The sequence below is a fragment of the Camelus ferus genome, chromosome 18 (assembly GCF_009834535.1).
Source record: "Camelus ferus isolate YT-003-E chromosome 18, BCGSAC_Cfer_1.0, whole genome shotgun sequence".
NCBI classification, from domain to species: Eukaryota; Metazoa; Chordata; class Mammalia; order Artiodactyla; family Camelidae; genus Camelus; species Camelus ferus.
Genome location: NC_045713.1, coordinates 11,085,162 through 11,108,927, shown reverse-complemented (window position 1 = coordinate 11,108,927; position 23,766 = coordinate 11,085,162). Strand labels below are relative to the sequence as shown.

Here is a 23,766-nt window from a genome sequence, read left to right as displayed (position 1 = left end):
TGCTGGCCCGAACGGAGGAGGTGGAGGGGAGGGGTCTGGCCAGCCAGGCTACTCTTCTGCCCACAGACCCCAGGAAGCAGAACTGTGTCTTGGTGGATGGGTGACCAGGGCCGACAGCACAGCAGGGTGCAGTGACGGGAGTGAGGGTCCGCGCTGGGACATGGCGGGTTTGTTTCATTTGCGAGGGCAGTGAACAGACCCCCTCTCCCTGTCTCTCCTTTGTCTCTCCCTTGTCTCTGTCTCTCTCCCCCTCTCCCTCTCTTCTGTCTCTGCCCCATCCCTCCCACCTCCCTCCCGCCAGCTCCTACAGCGGGGTACAAGCCCAGGACATCCCACCTACCTGTCTACCTGCAAACACCCGCCACCTCCACCTGAGGGCTCTCGCGGCCCAGACACGCAGAAGAACCGTTGGTGGGGAGCCCAAGGTCTTGGGAGGGCTGGCAGTTGGAGGATGAATGTCCCAGCTTCCTTGTCCCTGAGGTGGGACAGCTCAGACCCTCGCCCAGCCCCCCAGCCTGGGCTGAGTTCCGTGGCACTGGCGCCTTCTCATCCCCCAGGAACATCTCTCACTGTGGCTCTGCCTGCGGGGCCAGCGCAGCCGGACACGAAGCCCCGTGTCACTCTTACAAGATGGTTCAAAGAACAAGGCTACCAACCCCTGTAGCCCCTCCGCCTAGATTCACAAGTTAAGAGCCTCGTCTTTCATTGCTGACATCCAGAGCTTCATTGCTGATATCCAGAGCTTCATTGCTGGGTGCCCAACGTTTTAAGCCACCCTGAACAAGTCATTATGCCTTTTCCTTTGTCATCGTCAGCATGGGCACCAACCGACTTTTCAAGTCTTTGCTCACCATTTCCCTTTAAAAAAAAAAAAGATACTTTTTCCCTTTTCTTTTTCTTTTTTTAATATCCTTCTGGAGAAATGTGTAATTATTCATTCATTCAACAAGTATTTCTTGAGCAGTTCCCGATTTGGTGGCCCTTTTTCATAGAAATCCGAATCATTTCTCGTCTCACTAAGTTAATTACTCAGCGGTGAAGATGTTTGCTGCTATTGTGAGTGACACCCTCCAGGCATGGAAGTGGCCTCGTGTCACTGTTCTATTTTCTAACTAGCTGTTGCTGGTATGGAGAAAATGACCGATCTGTGAGTGTGACTTTCATAACCACAAATCTAGTGGAGTGTGGTTACAAAACCACACTTCTAATTGATCCTAACACGTTCCCTTGGTTATCCAGGTAGAGTCACATTGTTTGCAGACAATGATCATCCTGCCTCCTCCTTGCCAACATTTTTTGTTTTCATTTGTTTTGAATTGCGGTAAAATACACATAACAAAATGCATTTTAACCTCTTTTAAGAGCAGAGTTCCTTGGCGTTAAGCACCTTCATGTTGTGTAGCCGCCACACCATCTACTTCCAGAAACTTTTGATCGCTCCAAACAGACACTGTGCCCTTGCACAGTCACTGCCCGCCTCCCCGCCCTCCCCTGGGCCCTGGCGCCCACCCCAGGCCTCCTGGAAGTTACAAGCATTCTGAGTCTTCTTCGGGGCTGGTGGCCAGCGCTGCCCTGTCCCTTGTCACTGGGCAGCTCTCAGTGATTTGTGTTTGGAGCAGTCTCTGTCTCTCTCTCCACCTCAAACAGATTCCAGGTGCAGCCCCCAGCTGGGGTTGGCCTCTGGGGTCCACACCCCGGGGCCCTGTGCTGTAAACCCAGTCTCACTGCTTTGCCTTTGACTTTCTCAACCTGAGAATTTCTCCGCCTCTCTTTTGAGCCCAGTTGTGCGTTTGTGTTTACAGGCTGCAGCAGGGGTGTCGTGGCCCCCAAGCTCATTCCCGCTCCCTCTGCCAGCCTTCCATCCACGCAGCTGGAACCACGGGGCCACCCTCCCCCAGGACCCGAGCCGAGGCCTCTATTCGACGACCGGTTGAAATAGAAAGTAAGGCAAACACTTAGGAGGATCTGGGGGCTGAACATGAGTTAAAAATCATATCTTCTCCTAACTGGCCTGGTTCTCCACTGGGTTTTATTCTGAGCACTTCAGAGCATTTGTGCTGCGATTGCAAGCTTCTGCTCAGCGCTCTTTCCCAGCCAAGCTCTCCCCCAGCTCATGCCGATATAAACCCCCCAGAAGGCAGCCCCCGCGCGACTGCCAGTGCAGAGACAGCGCGCTCCACCAGGCTCCGGGTCTCTGGAGACCACCGGGAGCCTTCAGGCCTGCGGGGCGGGGCTGGGGGGCCCCCCCATCTCTCGGCCGCCCCCGGGGCCTTAATTCAGCCTTCCCGCAGCGCAGTGGGAGGGGAGCTGGCAGATACTCCTTTTCTCGTGTTTTAAAAATCTGAATGTGTCGCATCTGTCGGGCCTAGAGTGGGGCCAGGAAGACTGGGAACGATCGAGGTCTCACGCGCTGCAAGGGAAGGTGGTGCGAGCCCGGGGCAGCCTCCGAAGAGGGCGGCCAGCCCCTCCGCCGGCGGGTGCCTGCTGGGGGGGCGGGGGTTCCCTCCCTGCAACCTGACCCAGTCTGCTGCCTTGTTTCGGCCAAGGCAGTGACGTCAGAGTGGCCCTGCCATTTGTTTGTTATTATTGTCATTATGATTAATTAATCACTTTTGTGAAGAAAGCTGGTAGCTTCTGCTTCCCCTCCGGGAAGTCAGCTGCCAGGTAGGGAGGCTGGCGGCCCGGGCGCCGCCATGCTGCGAGGACGAACAGCAGCCTGAGGAGGGCAAGGCGGTGCCTCCGAGCTCCCCCAGCCCAGCGAGCAGGGCCGGCCTCTGGGGTGCTCCAGCCAACGGGGAGGCGCGGCCCACCGCGCTGCGGGGGCCTCTGCAGCGCGTGTCTGGGCAGGCGCTCCGGGGCTGTCTTCTGAGCTGACACCCGCACACCCCGTGCCCCAGCCGCCCCTGCCGTAGGTACAAGCCCCACAGGAATGCCCCAAAAGACCCACAAGGGCGTTCGAAGTGACAGTGCTTGTGAGAGCGCCAAAATGAAAACTCCCACCCGTCCATCCGCGGGAGAACGCGCAGACACACGGCGCGGGCCTCGCGGCACGGAGAGCCACGCGGCGCTGGGAACACAGGACCCCCGCCTCGGCCTGTGGGCGTGATGCCCAGTGAGCCAGCCAGACTCAAGAGCAGGGGTCGGGCCTCGGCTTCCAGCGCCCGGGCGCCACTCCTCACAGACCGGAGGCCGGTGTGGAGGCGGGGAGGCGGACGGAGGCCCCCGCGGCGCCCCGGAGAGCGGGGAGGAGGGCCGGCCCGGACGAGCCCGGCCCTCTCGCCCCGCTGGCAGGACGCCCTGGCCACTGGCCGCTCACTGTGGAGCGCTGGGTGTGAGGCCGGAGGTGCCTGCCCTGCCGGGTCAGGGGCGCAGCAGAGCCTGACCACTGACGGTGTCCAGAAGGTGGTCCTGCTCCCCCACTGTCTTGCAGGGTTGTGTTTCGGGCTCGCTGGCCTCAGGACAGTGGTTCTCCGTGTGCCCCCCTCCCCTCAAACCAGTGATGTCAGCATCACCCGGGAACTTGGCTGTGCAGCAGTGCGGCCCCACCCCAGGCGCCGCAGCATCAGAGCCTCCAGGCGGCTCTGGTTCACGCTTACCTTCTGGGGCCAGCCTTCGGGCCACACAGAGCGAAGAGAAGACACAGCTGGCTTCCACCCGGACGTAGTTCTAGTTTGGGTCCCTTCCGTGGGAAAGGAAAGTAACGTTTACCGGAACCTGTGGGCCGAGGGCTGGGCTGGGGGTTTTCCACAGGTGATTTCGCCTGACGGATGCGCTCCGGGTGTCAAGTAGGACGCCTGCCGGTTCACCTGCGGGACGCTGGGGCTGGAGGGCTCACAGCTTCCTCCGCATCCTCTGCTTGTGGTTTGAATAGTGTCCCCCCGTCCCATCCACGTCCATCTGGAACCTGAATGTGACCTTATTTGGAGATAGGCTCACGGTAGATAGGAATGAGTGAAGGCTATGAAGAGGTTATCACCCTGCAGTTAGGGGGCCCTACTCCAACGACCGGTGTCCTCAGGAGAAGAAATGGGGACACACACACACAGGAGCCATGTGGTGAGGGGGGCGGAGTTTGGAGGGATGCGGCCACAACCCGAGGAGCGGGGCGGGGACCCCAGAACCCGGGGAGGTAGGGAAGGCTCCTCTCCTGGAGCCTCTGGGGGAAGTGTGGCCCTGCTGACACCCTGATTTTAGACTTCCGGCCTCCAGAAACGCAAAAGAAGAGATGTCTGTGGTTTAAGCCTCAGGTCTGTGGGGCTTTGCTCAGGCCACCTTGTGACGCTGGCCCAGCTGGCAAGCAGTCCAGCTGGGATCTGAGCCCGGGTCTGCAGCATCAGAAGGGGCCTGAGTCTGGTGTGCCTAGGAATGGAGATGCTTGCCTCCTCAGGACTCCATGCAAAGTTCTCCTCCTTCTCCAGATAGCCCGGGACCCCCAAGATGCCCGGCCCCTCAGGGCGCAGGCCTGGGTGCCCAGAGGTGGGGGCTGCCCAGGGCGCCTCTGGGTCCGTCTTCGTTGACGGCCACCTGGAACCCAGAGTGGACAGAAGGGCAGGGAGGCTCCAGGCGTGTATGACTTTTCTTTGCAACTTAGGCCAAGGTCTGGATTCCCCGTGGCTGCACCTGCCACGCGCTGGGGCCACTGGGCTGCTAGGTGGCGTTCCAGTGATGGAGAGGACGTGTTTTTCCATCCTGACTGTGGCCTTGCCCAGTGGGAACTGTCTGATACCGGGAGCACGGGGCACTGTCACCTACCTGCAAGGGGGTGTCCTGGACTGGGACAGCGGACTCGGAGCACAGACCCAGCGGCCCTGCTCTGCCCGGCTTGAGGACTGGGAGACCGAGCCGGGAAAGGCATCCTGGCACTATTTCCTCTCTTTGTAAGAACAGCTTTACTGAGACGGAATTCACACACCACTCAAGGCACCCAGGAGAGGTAATTTCCAGGTTTTTTTTTAGCATGTTCATAGATCTCAGCAACCATCGCCAGCTGACTTCAGAGAGTTTTTACCATCTCAGGAAGAACCCTGAGAGGGGAGTGTTATTACAGGAGGAAGCAGAAGCAGAAGGAGAGGGGGGCGGTTGGCGAGCATCTTTCGGGAAGCTGCCTGGCAGGGCCGTGGACCAACCTCAGGGACCTTCCGTTTGGTCCTTTAGAGTTGCTCTGAGCATCGGCTGGTCTCCACTAGGATGAAAATGGGATTGGGTCACCGTTTATTCAACCATTACCTTGCTGCACGGGTGTCCCCAGGCTCAGACAGGTCGGGGGCACAGGCGGGGCAGGCGGAGGTCAGGTCCAGGTCTCCCGTGGCTCCCTCTGTGCGGGGAGGAGAGGGTTCCTAGACCTGGATGCCGCGGACGCATGGGGCTGCATTCTTCTGTGTCGTGGGGGCCGTGCTGGGCGTTGTAGGACGTGGGGCAGCCTCTCTGGCTTCCACTCACGAGATGCCGGCAGCACCCCCTTTCCCCCAGTTGTGACAACCAAACACATCCCCGACGTGGTCACCTGTCCCCTGGTTTGGGGGTGGGGATTGCAATCCTGAAACCTTCCTCAGTGACCTCGGGCTGGTGCCGAGCCTTTCTTACTAAGAGCTCCGGGAATCCTGGCTGCCTGGCGTGGGAGCTGCACTTGGACCCTGTAAACGGCTTACTTTGTGACGTCCAGAGATGGCCAGATTTCCGGTATCGGCGTTTTTGTTCTTGTCATCTTCGCCTCTCTCCCCGGTCACCCCTGGGGACTCGCACACGGAGGGGCTGACGCACTGCTTGGCTCCCACGCCCTCCCCGTCCACAGGCCGGAGGGCGGGCGTTCGGAGGAGCTCGAAGTGGGAAGAACGCAGGGAAGCTCGGATCAGGTGTGGCCCCTGACGCTTTGGCTCTAAGCGGAGTGAGGCCGCAGGCCATGGGAAGGCTGCCCGCGGGGATCAGGGGTCCCCTGTCTTCTCAGTAAGGAAGGTGTCAGCCCAAAGGGAGGATGCAGAAAATGACCAGAGTCTCCGGGAAATGACTGCGTTCAGAATAAAGCAAAGAACCCTGGTCAGAAAAGAGGAGAGAGGGCACCGGATGAGGCCGGGCTGAGGAAGGCAGCGAGGAAAGCGTTCAGGGTCTGCCCGAGCCCGTGCGGTTGAGAGCGCATGGGCAAACTGGGTTTATATGGGTCTCCACAGCAGATTAGAGGAGTTTTTGAAAGAGAAAAAAGTAATTAGATGTCGTTTTCTCAATTTATCCTTGGGGATAGCGTGACCATGTCTGTCTGCAAAACTCAACAACCACCCCCCCAAACCCTTTAAATTCCTTTCACCCGTTCGCGGAATCTGCCGAGTATCGCTGCCTGGCTTCCACATCCGACTGCCCGCAGCCCCACGGCCACTGAGAGCCCAGGCCGGAGTCCCGGTGGCTGGAGCAAGCGGGGATCCTCCCAGCACCTCGCACGCACGCACACACGTGCACAGATGGTGCACACGCTGCTGTGGACGGGATGTCTGTGCCCGGAATTCCCAGGTCAAACCCTAACCCCTAGCAGGTAGGGCCTCTGGGAGGTGAGGAGGTGGGCAGAGTCCGAAGTGATGCGCGTAGCGCCCTCATGAGAGACCCTGGGAGCTCCCCACCCCGGGCACGACGTGAGGACACCCACAGTGAGAACCAGCACAGGGTCCTCTCCAGACACACGATCTGCCAGTGCCGCCCAGCCTCCCGGACCGCGAGATGTAAACGTCTGCTGTTTAGAGGCTGCCTGGGCTCTGGTATCTTTAATAGCAGCCTGCACAGACTGAGCCCCGGACACACACACACACACGTACACACAGGGGCACAGACACATCACTCTACTTTAAACGCGTTCCTCACACACGCGTGCACACGTGAAGCACACACAAAGCACACAAGCATACGCTCGTGCACACACGCACCGCTCACACGAGCGCTGCAACAGGAAGAACGCGTGCGACTCCGCGTTGGAGCTGTTCCTTTGGCTCTGACCCTGGGCTCTGTTTCCTGTGCCGAGCCATGCGGGTTCTGCGCCTACTGTAAAAGGATGTTGCCTAGAGCCTGAGACGGACAGGAGCGCCCAGGCTCTGACCTTTGAGGGTAGAGAACACTTTTCCATTCACACAGAGATAAAAAGTTGCAGAGAATAACATTTGTTTTGTTGGAGGTTTACAGGGACGACATGACCTGACTACACAGACGGCTGCAAGAACAAAGGATTCTGATACCAAGAAGTTTGCAATAACCAACCACACCCCCTTCCCCTTTAGTATAAAAGGAGCCTGAATTCTGACTTGGGGAAGATGGTTCTCCAGGACACGAGGTCCCCCATCTTCTTGATCTGCTGGCTTTCCGAATAAAGTCATTATCCCTGCCCCGGCACCTCATCTCCTGACTTATTGGCCTGTAGTGTGGCGAGAGGAACGAGTTTGGACTCAGTCAGAGTCCCACGCACGCACCTGCACACAGCATCGCGCACCCGAGGGCACACACAGGCGTCCCTGCCGTCCTGCACGCACTCGCTGTGGTCGTCTTGGCCCAGTCCTGGTTTCATTCCCCTCACCCCCTCCCTGTGGCTCCAAACCTCTGAAAGCCCTGAGTGCCCGTCACTCAGCAGCCACCGTTTCCAGGCAGCCTCAGCACCCAGCACACACGTTCTTTGTCAGAGAGCACATTCCAGTTTGGGGCTGGAAAAATAAGCACCCCGTTAATTGCTCAGGGAGAGCAGGAGGTGGCTACAGAGCCACACCCTCATTTAAAGGAATCAACGTATAAAATGACCTCTCTGTCGGAAGGAAACGTGCCACAGTGTTAGCCCTGTGTTGGCTGGGGGTTAGCAGTGATCTTTACCCTCTGCACAGCATCCCTACTTTTCCAGAATGTTCCACACTGAGCCTCTACCTTACAGTCAGAAAATTGTTACTAAAGGTTACATTTGAACCACAGATTGGCTGAAATGTGCTTGTCTTCAACCAAGATGACGCCTCGTGGCCCTTGCGAATCTGTCCCTACGTGGTCCTCCTGCCCCAAGTCTTCAGTCAGGAACCTGCTTCAAATTAGGAGGCAGGCTGGAGCAGCTGGGTGATCCCGGACCCAGGGACCAGCACGAGCCGACGACGGTGGCCCTGAGCAGACTGCCCGGGTGGAGGAGGACACACCCGGGCTCAGAGCCCTTAGAGGCTCTCCTGGCCTCAGCTCTCATCTCAAGGACAGATGGCACCACAGAGCAGGGCTGTAGAGCCACTTGGCTGGTCCTGGGGGCACCGAGCCCCCTCCCCGCCCAGTGATGACATCTTCCTTCCACTCCCCCAGCTCCAGGGATCCTCCTCCTCCCACTGTGGGGCTGTGGGCTGTGTGACCACGTCGGGGGCTGGGGGTCTCTTCCCTCCCTGCCCCCACGTTAATCCTGCCGGAGGGACAGGAGCCTCCATCGCTGCCTTTCAGGGTCTGAATGGGAAGAGCAGAGGGGTTTTCCAAGGAGAAAGCCCCGGGCAGCCGCAGCACCGTTGGGGACGGGGAGGGGCTGGGTTGGGCTCTGCCCTGGGGGTGGGGGAAGGGGAACAGGGCTGGCCTTGCAGTCCCACTTGGCACCTGCTGGCTGTGTGTCCTCACAGAGGTTGCTCACCCTCTCTGGGTCTGTCCCCACATCAGGGACAGCAACGCCTCCTGCCTCATGACAGCTGAATAGACACACCTAGTGCCAGCGAGTGTCTCGCACATAGTAGCTGCTCAGTAGGTGGGGGCTAGTGTCATTGGGTCCCTGGATATTCAGGTCATCACCGGTAGTCCCTTCAGCCCACCCTCAGTCCATTGTCTGGCTGTGGTGGTCGGGGGAGCGGCCATGTGAGGGGCAGGGAGGGGCCTGGGACCCGCAGCTGGGCTGGGCTGGGCTGCAGAGCCTCCACGCTGGGCGTGGGGCAGCCCATGCCCCAGGCAGGCTGCGTCTGGGGTGTTCCTGACCGCGCGGGCGGCTGGACACTTGGTGACTGCCCACAGCAGCCCTGCGGTGGTGCTGGCCCGCTCCTCGGGCTGATTCAGCCTTGAGGTGCTCAGTATGGCCCCAGCCCCAGGGAGGCTCTCTGCGTCCTTACCCACTCTGGGCCCCTAGGCTGCAGGACCAGCCCTGGGCAGGTGGACGTAGGGGCTACTCAGAGTGCCCACCGGGCAGAACCCACCCCAAACCCCTCACAGCGGTGGGACCTGTGCTCCCGATTCTCACAGGCCTCTCTGATACAAAGTGTCTAGTTACTATGTCAGATGGCGGCGGTGTCTCCCTGGGGGCCTGGTGGCGCTGAGAGATTTCGGCCCGGTTCCTCCCGCTCACCAGGCCCTCCCTCCCCACCTGGGACCCCAGAACCTGCTGGAGATGGGAGGGAGAGAGCTGACCGCACACTTTGTGGGCAGAAAGAGCAGAGACTAACCCAGACCAACCAGCACTAAACTAACCACAGGAAACCAAACTGGAAAAGCCTCCCCAGAACCCTGAAGCGAGGGGGCTTGGTGCCGAGCGGTCTGTCCAGCGGGCCTGGGCTCCGGCCTCATCGCCCTCTCAGGGCGCTTCTGGTTTGAAACGCCCTGTATTCCACGTAAGGCTTATTTGAGGGCTCAGTCTGCGAAAAGTTGGCAAATTTGAACAGGGCGTCTCACAGGCATTTCAAAAGGTGGTGGCTGGAGTTTACAACACCCTCTACTTAGCCTGCACTTGGCCTTGCTGCGTCGGGCTCCCTGACCCCCGAGACCAGCTTCCTTCCAGGTGCCGCTCAGCACACGCAGACCAGTGTGAACCCCTCGCCCTGTGTCCCAGTCCTGGGATGAGGCACCAAATCCACGGGGGAAGGCCGACAGGTCCTCCCCCAGGGAGGAAAAGGGAAGCAGAAAACCCACTGCCCTTCCCCTGCCGTCACCTGCCTTCACGCTCTCTGGCTGTTCTAAAGGAACTCAGCTCCATCTTTGTGCTAAGCCACAAAAAAAAAAAATTGAATACAGTAGAAAAAAATCTTAAATGGGCTCCCTTCAACAGGAACCGAAGTCAGCCCCTGGAAAGCTTTCTGGAGTTTCCTGTGCCTCCTCAGAAACTAACAGCTGCACCAGTGTCCCCTCCAGCAGGACGGCGCCACCGGGGGCTCAGCCCCGGATCTCAGGCGGGGATGCGACGGGACAGCCACGACCAGCGGCCTGCCCGGAACACCCCGGCGGTGTCACCCGGCAGTGGGCACAGCAGGCGTTTCTCGGCCTTCATAGAAAAGGGCTGATTCTCCAGTCCTTAGGGAAGTGTGCGACAGCAATCCGCAACGGCAGGGTGGGCTTCTGAAGCCACCAAACTAGCCCGCCGGGACAGCAACGCTTTGGTCAGGACACAGGTGCAAACAGTGAGCTCGGCCGGGCTCCGCCCACTGCATCAGGCCGACCGCTTCCGCCGACCAAGTCGGCCGCCTCGGGGACACTGAGGCGCTGGGTCCCGCCATCCTGCGAGACCCAGTCTTCACAGTCTTTCGGACGAGGCCAAGAATGCCGGTAGAAAGCAGCGTATTATCTGTTTCACAAAAGACAAAATTCAATTCTGGATGAACACCTTTAGAAGATTTCAGTCAGCTTGCAGGATTTTGATAATCTGCTGTGATACTCCAGACAGAATTGTAGGGTATTTAAATCTGGTACAAATGAGATGCACAGCCTGTGAACAGGCAATGAATCAGCGGGACATAGCCAGCACAGCCACGGCATGGACACATCCCCCACTACACGCACACCGTACACACATCCCCCACTACACACACCACACACACACTACACAGACACACACCATATACACACACTCGTACTACACAGACACCATACACACACCACACACACCATACACAACGTACACACACACACTACAGACATCATACACACATACACATCGTACACTCACCACACACACACCATACATTCACTGAACACACACACACACACACACACCCCTATACACACAGGCAGCGCATACAACAGGCTCATCTAGAAAAGAAACACAAGAAGGAATAATTAAATTACAACTTGGTAAGGAAGGAAAATACAGGAGTGAAGAATCAAAACAGTCCCTTTAAATTCTGAGCTTCAAAAAGATTTAATTTTCCCAAATTAAAGATTTTCCTGATTAGGTACCAGGGAAGGATAAGGGCTGGTCACACCTCAAAATCCAACTTTTTTTTTTGGGCTTCACAAAGTCCACAGAATAAAAAGGTACAAGATGGGCCGAGGATTTTGACCTGGGTTAAGCACTAAAATATACATCGGTGAAATGTCTGCTTGGTGACGAGCGAGCATTTTGGATTTTCAACAAGGAATAAGTTACTCAGGAAGAGAATTCTGTATAAAAACTCACCGAACAGAATGCCAATGGATTCAGGGCACTTTCTTTTCACAATTCTGACACCATGAACCCGAACCCGAACCCGAACCCCCGTTTTCAGCCCACCCGCTGGTTTAAGGAGTGGTTAAGTACACTTGTAAAGTAACGTTACTTGGATTTTCAGCTGTGTTACCTACGGTGTTACGTATACATTTAAAACCGGGAATCCTGGCATTCTCTGCATGCAGAAGAGAGGCTACAGAGATACTGGTGGGGGACAAACACCACCCCAAGCGAGGCTCACGGCAGCTCGGAGCCAGTGCATCACGGGGGACTGTGGGCGCCGGCGCTCTGCTGGCTGCTCGTGTTTCCTTTGCTAAGCAGCGACCGGAGCGCAGTCTAGTCTCTCTGCTCGCGGTCCCTGCTGGCCGTGGAGAAGTCAAGAGGATTCCTTCTCTTTCCTCCTCCCTCACTGGGCCTGTGAGGAGGCAGAGCTTGGTAACTCATTCCTCGGCCGCAGCCTCGGCGTGGAGCCCCGGGGGCCCTGACAGGTGAGACCAGGAAGGCAGGAGTTCGTGTGTTGGTCGCCCTGGCCGGGAGCAGGTTTGCAGGCCCCGGGGTCCCACGGTGAACCGCAGCCACAGGGCAGTGCTCAGCATCCAACACTCAGCAGGTCTCCAGCCCCCCGAGACGACGCACACATCGGCTCAGGGCTTAGTGTCCAGGAGCAGAAGGGCAGGGACGAGCGGGAGCCACGTGCAGCCTTGTGGGTGACTGTGGCTGACTTTCCCCGGCGTTGTGCTCAGGAACCAGAACTGAACGGGAATGGGGGTGTCCCCTCCCTAACACCAGTTTCCATTTCGGTGTTGATCGGGGGCCGCCACGGGCCGGGTGCCCGCGTGAGCTACACTTCACAACAGGCCGTGGGGTAGGGCTCGCTCCTGCCGGCCCGTCCAGAACCTGAGGCCCCGGGCCCCGCCGCAGACGCAGGGGCTGAATTCAGTCCTTTTTAACTTCAGGTTCAATCCACACTTGGCTCTGTCATTCGAGAAAGTACAAGAGGTTTGGTCCCGATCCACACAAGTCCAGGAAGGAAGTTTCCTGGCATCGTGTCCTATCCATCCTCCCCTCCCTGGGGGCAAATCCTCTCTCCTGAAGCCTGGAAAAATATGACGTAAAAATGAATATTGGTGTACAGTCTGGGGTCCCACAAATCAGTCCACGTCCTCTGTTCGTCCCGGCCACAGCCCTTCCCGGTTGCATTTCTAGTGCGGCCCCTCGAGTCCTAGACCGGCCACTCAGCAGCCTCTCCCCTTCTCAGCCTCCTGCAGGCGCCTCAGCCGGCAACCCTGGGACTCAGACCTGCTTGGAGCACAGAGGACAGGGTGCTCGTGGCAACAGGAGGGGCAGAGGGAAATGGGGGGCACCATCTCCCCGATGGTGGGTCTGCAAACATCCCCCAAGCTCTTCCAGTTTTCTCAGCCAAGAATCCTTGGGCCCCTGCTCGGCGGCGCACAGGTTAAACCAACCCAGACAAACGGGCACGCACGTCCAGGAAGACGGTGCCCGGCAGGCCTGCTGGGCCCGCACTGACCTAAGGGGGAAGAACATGCATCTGCGAGGACGACTGACCCAAAGCAGCACAAAACCATGTGCCTTTGACAAGAGAAACCGGCAAAGTGGGTCTGATTCCTCGGATCACCATGCAGAGTCAACACGCAGGACCAGGGCCAGTCAGCAGGGAAGGCCATTCCCTCCCTGGTTCTCAGGAGGCCCCGGCCGCGGTCCCCACCCCAGCCGCGGGCCCCACCCCGGCCGCGTACACTCTTGCCACTAAGGTGCCGTTGAAGAGACAGACCTCAAGCCTTGTTCCAGAGCCAGAGAGAGGCTCCAGGTGGGGCGCAGGTGAGCCGTCCTGCCCAGGCCCCCTGTCCCCGCTCGGGGCTCAGCGGATGCTCGGCATCAGACCTACCACTGGGACAGCTTCGTTGGGGAGCCAGGACAGATGTGCCAGAGGTTTTGGGAAAAGCCGACTTACGTTTCCACCTTCACCTCTAACTCACATGGCACTTCACATTGCTGCCGTAACACGAATTTCTAGAGACTTCTGTCGCAGTCAGACGCAGCCTGGGCACCCCAGAGCCAACCACTGGACAGCAGCCTGAGGGGTGGGGACTGACCGCAAGGTTGGGCACTGAAGGTGGGCCATCGGTGCAGCGACCCCCACTTCCCTGTGACAAGCCACTCAGCCACTGCGATCCAGGGACACTGCACAACCTGGAACGGACACCTGGAGACCCTTCCTCTGTCCAACACCCGACGAGCTGAAGACGGAGGGCAGACACGTTACTGTGGCTTTTCCACTTCCATCCGTAACGATCACCGTCCCAAAGAACCCAGAACCACTTTTCACGCCGTTAATGCCGCTTACAACCCCTCAGAACTTGAACCGCTACGCGTCTTGGTTTAGAATGCAGAGTTTGAGGTATCTGAGGTTGTTTCAATTCTGTAAAAATGAGAAGGGAGGCCAGGCAAACACCGAACCTTGGGACACAAACTCTCATTGCTCTGCTGAACCACCCTGCAAGGTGAAGACAGAAAGGCACAGGCCGCCCTGTGAGGGAGGCGCTCACAGCCAACTCTCTTTCGCGGTTCCTCGTCCCAGGCCCGACAGACGGTGGAGCTCCTGGCAGGGGCGGGGTTCGGGGGCCCACCACGCTTTACTCTGGGCCACAGACGTTCCTCAAAAAAACCAGCCGACACACAGCTGTTTGATGGGAAGGTTAAAGTGAAGACCAGATCATTTAATGAGGCAACCGAGACCACGCTCCTTCACGCCGGGATTCCCGGGCGTTCTTTCAAGTTCACATGCCGCAGAGGGAAGGTTTTCGGTGTCAGAAAGGACCTCTCCCTTCTGACACCCACAAGGAAAGCAGGACCAGAAACACCAGTCCATCACAGAAGGAATCCCAGAAGAGTCCAATTTGGAAAGAATTTAATTAACAAAATAAGATGGGGAAATGGTCCCAGATGGGCTCCAGGGAGAGAGGCTCCCCACCCCTGGCCGACGCCCGGCCCCGCCCGGGCAGAACCAGCCCCGCGCCGTGTGCCGCCGCCTGCTCGTGCCGCTCCTCATTACACATAGATTTAAAAAACCAAATGACTGCAGTGTGTCATGAAGTGGCTTCTAGGCCCCTGTGCTGGCTTGGCACACGGACACATGCAAAGCAAGATTTCAGGGCTTCACCAAACAGTTAATTTTGGCAAAAAAAGAAAACAAACAGAAAGCTAAAATTCATAAGCAGAATTAAAAGCCACTGAAGTGAAAACAATGTATTTCTCAACAGTATGGAATGAGGCTACAGCTACAATCTTTTTTTTTTTTCTTTTCAAGTCTCTGCCATCCTCTCCCCCAGCTCGGGTCAAAGTTCATAGCAGCATCACTTGAAGTCCTCTGTCAAGCCAGTGTTCTCTGCCTCAGGGGTCGAAAGAGTTCACAGGTGGAGCTCAGTCCGTCCGCAGAATCATTGGAGGATGCTCACTGTCCTCCTCCAGCCGCAGGGCGCTGGCTTCATCCTCCAGACACACGCCGCCCGCCGCGCCCAGCTCGTCCGCATAGGCTGCAGAGAGACAGCAGGGAGTTCACAGCCCACCCGGGAGCTGAAAATGTCACCTCTCCTCTGAACAGCGAGCTATTTGCAGCCGCACGGAGCTCGAGATGGAGCTGGTTCCTTCCTAAGACCCGCAATCGTCAGAAAGGACATTTCTGCACCGTGACAGGGGCTTCCCAGGGGACAGGCTGCAAACTGTCTTGTGACCAGGGGGCTTGAAGTGCTCAAGCTGCTCAGCAGGGTGCTCAGAACAGGGACGGGGACACTCAGAGATTCCCGTCACCAGAAGGGCCCTTCCCCTCAGAGTCAGAAAGGCGAGTGGGTACAAGTGCGCACGTGAGCGGAAAGACAGCACTGCCCGAGCGGGGTCAGGTGGGTCTGGGGGAAGACGCCTCGTGAGGAGTCCCACCGTGTGGAGGGCGCGGCCCGTGGGGAGGTAAGCTTAAGGACATGCACTCGACAGGGCCAGGCTCAGGGCAGGGCCTTAGCCGAGAGGCAGCAAGCAGGGGACAGTCACGTGCCCACCAAGCCTGATGACTATTTCTGTTTGAATTTGGCCTTGAGAGGCCTCGAACACTGGGCTTTGCCACAGTTCCCCCGAGCACGGCTGCTGCCCCACCCAGAGCCAAGTGGCAGGTGGGCAACCCCAGCAGGACACATGAGAACCACTCGGGGGCCTAGTGGGCGTACCTTCTGGGCTGGCGTCCCCGCCCTTACCGAGTGTCGTGGGAGACGAAGGCACGTGAGCACCTTTGGCCGCGGCCGTGCTGTGGGCCTGAGTCACCAGGGGGCAGTCATGGGATGTGGAGTCCAGGATCTCGTTGGTTGTCTCCCCGCTGCCATCCAACCTGGGGACGAGAAAGACCCACAGCAAGGCCGGTCAGGGGCGTGAAGACAACACGGCCGGCGGGCAGCTGGGCCCGACCTGCAGCACAGCGCAGGGGCCCTCGTCAGAGGGACGGCCACGCGCGTGCCCTACACGGTGGTGACTGGGGGTCTGTTCACTGGGACTCTGATGTGCTAGGTCTGATGGAAAAACTTACACCTAGCGAGGCAAGTTATCTCGCTTCTAAGACTGATGATCATGATACAAACTACTGTGTACTGAATAAACAGCAAGGCCCCCTGTACAGTGCAGGGGACTACGCTCAACAGCCTCGGTGACCTACGACAAAAAAGAACATGGAAAAGAACATGTGTGTTTAACTAGAGCACTATGCTGTACACCAGGAACACATTACAAAAGTCAACTAAACTCCAATTAAAAAAACAACTAATGATCATAAACAGAATTCGCTATAAAAACCCAAAATCACCCCCATGTCCATCGTGATTATAGGACTATCACAGTACCACTGTTCAATAAAAAAGCAAAAACAAAATCCTACCTGCACTGCCTCCCAATTAACAAGCATTAATTCCTTCTCTTCAAAGGGAGAAGCTGTACCCGGAGAGGCAGCCAGCTCTGGAAGACCGCACACCACGTCGCGGGCGACCCCGTGTGGGCGTTGCGCTCCTGTCAACACTGGGCCGCATCCTTAGTGGACGCAGCCCCGGGAAGAGGGACGAGCGCTGCACCCGGCCCCTCCTCCTCCATCTCTGCCCAGCGACTGAGCTGGGACGTGGGCAGGCGCGTGGGCGAGTGGGGTCTGCACCCGCCCCAGATTCTGTCTGGTGAAGCAAAGCTCCCAACTGGGCACAGGCAGTGGCCCTGGGATCGTCCCTTTGCGCCCCTGGCGGTCGGGGAGCGAGCAAGCCTACGGCAGGCGCCATAGCAGCCGACACACGGAGGCGGCAGGGCCGGCGGGGCCCACTTACTTGTGCTGCTTCATCAAGGTGCACTCGCCTCCCTCCTGGGGGTCCAGGTTGTACATGTATAAGTACCCATCGGACGCTCCCACCAGCAACCGGGGAATCTTCTGGATTCTATGGCAGACAAAAAGTATCAAATTCTAGGACCAAAACTTTCACAAGGTTCTTACTGAACCAGCAGCCCTGCCTTTGGCCCGGCCAGGAAAACCCCAGCTCCTCCCGCCCGAAATGAGCACAAATCCAGTTCTGTGCACTCGATATGTCATCTCTGTGCGAGAGGACGGACGTAACGCCCGCGGTGCTGCTTGACGCCGGCACACCCAGACCACGGGGCGCCCGGTGGGCACACACACACAAGCCCGCAAGAGAACAGGTGGAGACAAAGTCAGCTCTGATCGCTAAGGGTAGACATCTTCCTAAACTCTTCAGCTACGCTAGCTGGAAAAGGAAGTGAAATAATGTCTCAAAGATTCATGGAATCACACACAGGTGCTGTCACTGAATTTCTGAGACCGCCTTTCCCCGCAGGGCTGACTGTGGACCATCCCAGGGAGGTGCATTCTGAAGCTGCCTCGGGCTCCTCAGAGAGCCTCAGACCACAGTGAGGCAGCTGCTGCTGGAGGTCCCTGCGGGTTCTGTCTTGATGGTTTCTCATGAACCTTCTAAATGTTCTCAACAAAATCCAAAAGGAAGATCTGGGGGCTGAGGCAGAAGCCGGATCTACAAACAGCCAGGGCACGTGGTTTCAGGGTCCCTCTGCTCCCCTGTGACTCCCGATGAAATCAAAGGTCTAAGCTTTCGGGTTATTCTGAGGCCACGGCCCCCGTCCCCGGCACCCTGGACCTGCTCCTGGCCGGATGCGCGGGGGCAGGGGCGGGTTGGTGGCGCCTGCATTACTCACGTGGCCAGCGCACAGATGTTCTTGTGGCCACAGAAAGGCAGGCGGACCGTGGCGAAGGCTCTGCCCTGGTTGAACATTTCTGTCACTTGGGAGGGCAGGTAGCTGGTAGATGCCATGAGCACCTTCCCGAAGTACCCCGTCCAGGTGGTGGGCTCCTCCTGAGGTCTGGGGAGGGGGGAAACGCCACCAGATTCACAAAGCTGGACTCTTCCGTGAGAATGACCACGTCCTGCTCATACAGAGACAGGTATGAGGCCTGAAACTCAAGGGGCAGTTCCCAGACTTCAGGGAAGAGGGGCTACAGAAAACGACGCCTCTCGGGACCCTGGAGACGTGACAGAGGGTCCTCAGAAGGTCTGCAGAGGGGCCCCCAGGTCCCAGAACCCAGAGAAACCGTGCTTCTCTGTAGTGGCCACCTTAGATCGGAGCAAGTGGTCAGCGCCCTGCTAAGTAGCAATTGTGAAGACAGATGCCAAATTCAGGACCTGTCTGCCCAATCCTTCCACGAGGAAGTCTCCAAGAACCTCCTGAGCACAATCTCGGTCGTTACTTTCCCGTAGCCCCACTCTGTTGTTGTTCACCTTGTGCACGTTTGTAAATTGTTCTGAACGCTCCTTAGAGTGACACACGGTACAAACAAACACCACCGACCCCAGCGGGATGCTCGCGCCAAGGTTCAGAGGAGAGAACCCCCCGCTTCACAGCGCACACCCACTGTGCAGACACACCGTGAAACGACTGCTGTGAAAAGGAAAGCGGCCTCTGGCAGGAGGGGACGAGCCTCCCCGCCCACGGGCAGTCCTGAGAAGGGCTCTGTGCGGGGGGGGGGGGGGGAGCGTCGAGAGGGGACCAAAGACACGCGTCTCCCCGCTCCATGCCTCCTGCTCCCCGCACGCTCCCCACGAGAGCACCGCCTGGCCCACCGCGAAGCCCAGACTTGGGGACGCTCCCCCTGCAGCCAGCGCCGGGTCTTCATGGGCAGAAATATCCCCAGGCAGGAGCGCGCCTGCGCTGGTGTTTCCACCGTCAGGGAGACGAGCTTTGTGCTACACTGAGCGAACACATCTCTGCAACTCACTTTTCTTTCACAGTCTCGAGTTTGAAGATGTGCACAGTCTCAGTGTTGCTGGACGCGGACAGGAACATGCCATCCATGCTGAAGGCCAGCGAGCAGATGCTCACACACCTGGGGACGGGCGGGAGGGGCTGAGTCAGGCTGTGCCCTGCACACACAGCGAGGGCCTACCGGCAACCCTCCTGCAGGGGCTTGTTTTGAGGAAGGAGGGTGTCTGAAAGGTGATACCCTGTCCAACCCATTCTTTAACATAACCTCACAAGGCCAATTTTCTTTGCAACTCCAAGTAACACCCGACTTGGAGTTCCTCCTCCATGCCCTTTGGCTACCTGGCCACTGCAGGAAGTCAAGGGCGAGTTGCAGACAAAGAAAACCCAGTTTGCTTTTATGAAAGTGTCCCTTTACCTACCACGACCAGACTCTAAATAAAACCCCACCTTGGCCACCCATCTGGGCTGAAAATGCTGGTGAACTGGGGTCCCCAGTGTCTGGGGTGCCACTGCTGATCACAGAGAATATGGACCTGAAACCCAGACAGAAGCTCCAGAATTGATTCTGGGGATTTATATACTTTACCTCTTCACTCCTCTCCGGAACTCAAAGAGTTTTTGTCCCTCTGGAATGGAAAACACCCTAATCACGGTCCCCTGTGACAGGGAAAGAAGGAAAGACAGGAATTTGAGCCGAGCGACATCTGACTTTTCTTCTTCCATGCTGAGAACTGAGTGGACAGTGTGGCTTGGACCCGACATACACACCACCTTCAGACCCTTGACACACACTTGCCAGAGCATCCCCCATTCCTCGTCTACTTAATGTTACATCAACCCACTGTAACTCACTACTTATTCTAAACACTATTAGTCTCAAAGTCAAAGCTGAAATATAATAGTTCTGTATTTCCTAAGTTATCTGAAGTTTTTTTCAAGAACTAACCATACACCCTTAAGCACTGCTCCACGTCAGGGAGCACCACCTAGCTCCACCCTCCTGGAGCTCTGAGGCCCTTCTGACATCCTTTCCTCCCACTTCAAGTTGAGCTCCCAATGAGAGCTGATTAACAACTGAGCAGCCGGCAATGTTACTTAATTGCCTAAAGAGTAATAAACCCAAACTTACAAAATGGAAAACCTATATAAGGTCAGTTCTACGACTGAGACACAAGAAAATGTGACTAAATGGCGAGTTACGGCATATACCCTGCACAGGCATGAAACAGTCTGAAGAAGGCGGTTTCCCCACCACGCCTCTAGTTTCCCACCTCCTCCCAGATCCGTGGGCGAGTGTGGATGGGGAGACAGGACCAGAACGTCTGGGAGAGTAAACAGGAGAGAACAGCCATGAACGTGAGAGTGAATACTTTCAACAACTGAACAGTAAAAGGAAGCTAGGGGCTAGACAGAATACAAACTTGTGGTTGCCGGGGCCGGGGGGGGGGGGCAGACTGGGAGTTTGAAATTTGTAGATACTGACTGGTATATATAGAGCAGATAAACAAGATTATACTGGATAGCACAGGGAAATATATACAAGATCCTGTGGTAGCTCACGGTGAAAAGGAATGCGACAATGAATATACATATGTTCATGTGTAATTGAAAAATTGTGCTCTACACTGGAAATGGACACAACATTGTAAACTGACTATAACTCAATAAAATAAAATTAAAAAAAAAAAAGAAAGCCAGGAGCTACGGTAATAAAGTGACACAAAGAGAAGCAGACTGACCGAGTGGAAAGTCTTCACATAGGTAGTGCTCTAAGCCTGCGGGGTAGGAAGAATTATTCAATATTTAACCTCATACCCTACAAATTTTAGAAGGTTCAAACCGTTAAATATAAGAACCATTAGGATTATGTCGTGTTTACAAATAGGAGAGAAAAAAAACCCTAATCTACAGACAGCGCAAACGCAGAGCAGCAGGAACTGTTCACAGAAGCCATGGTAAAGTCACACAGCGGGAAATGTGCAGCCATTAGGAATTAGGCTGGGATAAAACAGGCTCCTTTTTGAAAATATTACAGAAGACAGTGGTTCTCTCTGGCTTAGAAGGACATCAACCAAGTCTGTGATTCTTGAGAATTAGGGGATAAAATAATTAGTGCATTCATATCCAAAAATTACCATGGCAAAGGTTTTGCCATTTGCAGCCTCAACTTTTAGGTTTAGAGATACTTTCGATGGCACCTGCTGTGCAATGTAACTAAGTAAGGGCTGCGGTCACAGCGTGACTGCTGCTCCCAGGAGGCGAGGCTAAGCCACACAGCTCAGCGAGGCCGCGCACCCGGCTCGCGGCGGGGCTGAGAGCGCCGAGCCGCTCTAATGCCAGGAACTCAAAGTATTCTGTTTAAAAGCCAATCAAGAGTTTGCTTTTTATAGTCTGGGAAAAAAACTGTTCTATTTTTACTGGCCATAAACTCCATAAAGCACTTTAGAGCATTTTAAGATCTAATAAAAACCACAAAGATACGACTTCGATTAATCAAGGGATAACAGTCTCAGGGCCACTGTGACCCTCCCAGGGGAGAAGAGAAGGACGAGGTGGCACTGGCACCATCCAGCACAGTGTCTGATGTAAAATCAAACTTGGAGTCTAGTTCTTTGCCGCTGCCCAGATGGGTGACCCTGGGATGATGACTTAACCTCTCTGAGCCCTCAATATAAAGCAGGAGGCTTCCCGTGCAAGGGGGTCAGAGGTGAGTATCAAGGGGCTAGTGAGTGGTACGTAAACAGGTATCACAGAAGCTGCGGGTCAGTGGTGAGAAGACCCCACGGGAAAAGTAAAGACGTGAGCTGACTTTCTTGTACCCCACTGGGGGGCTGGTTCAAGGGCAGAGACAACTTAGGAGGGGAAGCCACTTTGGATTTTCGGTGAGAAAGCATCGAAGTACCACAAGGCAGCGGGTCCCTGAAGGGCAGGCACCACGCTCAGCGGGAGGGACAGGCCAGGAGAAGGAGCGGGAGCCCCAAGAGATGCCGGGCAGGGGCGGGGCCGTCTGGAGGAGAGCAGAGCCACAAGGAAGGAGAGGGGAAAGGAGGGAGCACCCGCCAGTGTCCCGGGGCTGAGGAGGGCCAAACGGAAAGGACTGTCAAAGCCACTCCGTCGTACGTGCAGGGAGCTTTAACGGGCCATGTCTTCTTAACCCAAAAATTCTCACCGGAACTCAAGCCAGTATTTAGAGATGCATGTGAAAAATTTACACATAAGACCTAAATCCACATTTTGAACATACGCTCTATGTTCAAATTATTATTACTAATACGTATCAATATATCCTAAATACTGGAAACAATATAAATATCTCCAAAAGATGGTTAAATAGACGCCAGCTGAATACTGCACAGCTATTCCGAGGGCTTAACTCCGGCGCGCAGGGCTGTGAGCAGCCCCTTCTGCCTCTCCCCGGACACACGCTCCGGGCTGCACACCTGACAGCCTGTGAGTGGGCTGATACAAAACTGCCCTGGTGACTTGCCTGGGTGGACAGAGGGGAGAGAGTCTGTTGAAACCTCTGACCTGGCCTCCTCCCGGCTCCAGCAGACTCACCTTCTCGGAAGCAGTGGCGAGCTTGGTTCCACTGGCATCAAAGGCCAGCGCGGCTAACGGGCTGTCGTGGGCCGGGATCATGTTGGCAGCTCTCTGGAAGGTAAACCGACAAGGTGACTGCCGGCCGTGAGGCTGAAAACACCCACCAGCTGCTGCTAAGACACCAGAGCGGTTAATAGACCACTAAATCCATCTGACTTCCTTGGGGAGGGGGTCCAAGAAGATGCTGCTCCAAACCATAAAAAAAGTGAAGTGATCCGTCTCCGCTCCTTCCAGCACCCCGGTGGCCAGACGCTCGGGGCTGGGGTACACGGGAGCACAGCCGGAGGCAGGAGGACCCAGACCTGCTTGCCCACAGACAGCGTGGCCGTGAGCGCTGCGCGGCTGGGATGGGGAGCAAGGCTGCCAGAGGCCCCAGGGCGCTGGTTTTAGGAAACGGGAGGTTTTCTCAGCGAGCTCCCCAGGGGCGGAAGAAACCTCACCAGGTTGATGGTGTCGAAGACCTGCACCTCCCCGATGGTGGCGCTGCCGGGGTACGCCAGGTAGCAGTGCTCGTTGCTGATGGACAGGGCGCACAGGCCTGCGGGCAACGCACGGAGGGCACACGCGGGTCAGTGCCAAGGCCTCGCTCCGCACGTGCCGCACAACTCAGCGCTGACCTCACCGAGAACGCAGGAATCACGCTGAGCCCCGGTGCAGCGTGGTCGCTGCCCACCCCCCAAACTGCCACCTCAGGCGATGGCAGGGTCACAACAACACATGGAGGGCCTTGGGTCGGGAATGATCAGCAACCTCAGAACTGGAGGCCGAGCAAACCGACCTGTGTGGCCACAAGGCCAGCGTCAGGGGACGGCAGCCTGGTTTAAGATCAGTACTTCTAAACCTCTGTCTGTGGAACCTTAAAAAAAGAAAGCCTCTCCCCTACGCTATCTTTAAAGGCAGAGTCACGGAGGAGACTGCCGCGTCCCGGGGGCTTACCCGCGGGGTTCGGGGGCGTCTCCCGGATGGTGTGCAGCACCTTCATGTCCCGGATGTTGTGTATGTACAGGGACTCCTCCAGGCATACTATCAGCCTCTGGGGAAGAGACGAAGCACAGAGGGCCAGCCGTGAAGGAGGAGCCAGCGCCACACACTCGCCCCCGACGCGGCAGCTCTGTGCCCCTTTAGAGCCCCGTGCACACTGGACCCTTGTGGCACAGGTACCGGGCAGGCCCCTCACCTACAGTCCAGTGGCGCCCAGAGCCGGCCCGGCTGCCCCCACAACTATTTCTGCCACTCGTACTAGGACATCTAATGATGCAATTTAATTCAACATAACAGAAACGAGTCAGCTCTGGCTAAGAAAAATTGGGCTTGTTTTTGTCTTGCTCTCAGCCCTCCCCTGCATGAAAACCAGGTTGAGGGCTCTGGACAGACCCAGTGAAGGCGCACTGCTCTCAAAAACTGACGCTGAATGCGGCTCGGCAGGGCGACAGTAAGACCTGGGGATTTTTTTAACATATAAA

At 56.8% G+C, this 23,766-nt stretch overlaps 1 protein-coding gene across 1 annotated transcript in view; it reads right to left on the bottom strand.

Annotated features, from left to right (window-relative positions):
• Nucleotides 1-14,084: 14,084 nt before the first annotated feature.
• The window catches only part of WIPI2 (WD repeat domain, phosphoinositide interacting 2), a 29,273-nt gene continuing 19,591 nt past the window's right edge, over nt 14,085-23,766 (bottom strand). The window contains 9 exon segments of the mRNA XM_032459962.1: nt 14,085-14,934; nt 15,643-15,773; nt 16,744-16,851; nt 17,639-17,803; nt 18,717-18,824; nt 19,290-19,360; nt 22,262-22,354; nt 22,744-22,841; nt 23,240-23,336. Coding sequence (XP_032315853.1) covers nt 14,822-14,934; nt 15,643-15,773; nt 16,744-16,851; nt 17,639-17,803; nt 18,717-18,824; nt 19,290-19,360; nt 22,262-22,354; nt 22,744-22,841; nt 23,240-23,336 — 984 coding nt within the window. The 3' untranslated portion in view covers nt 14,085-14,821.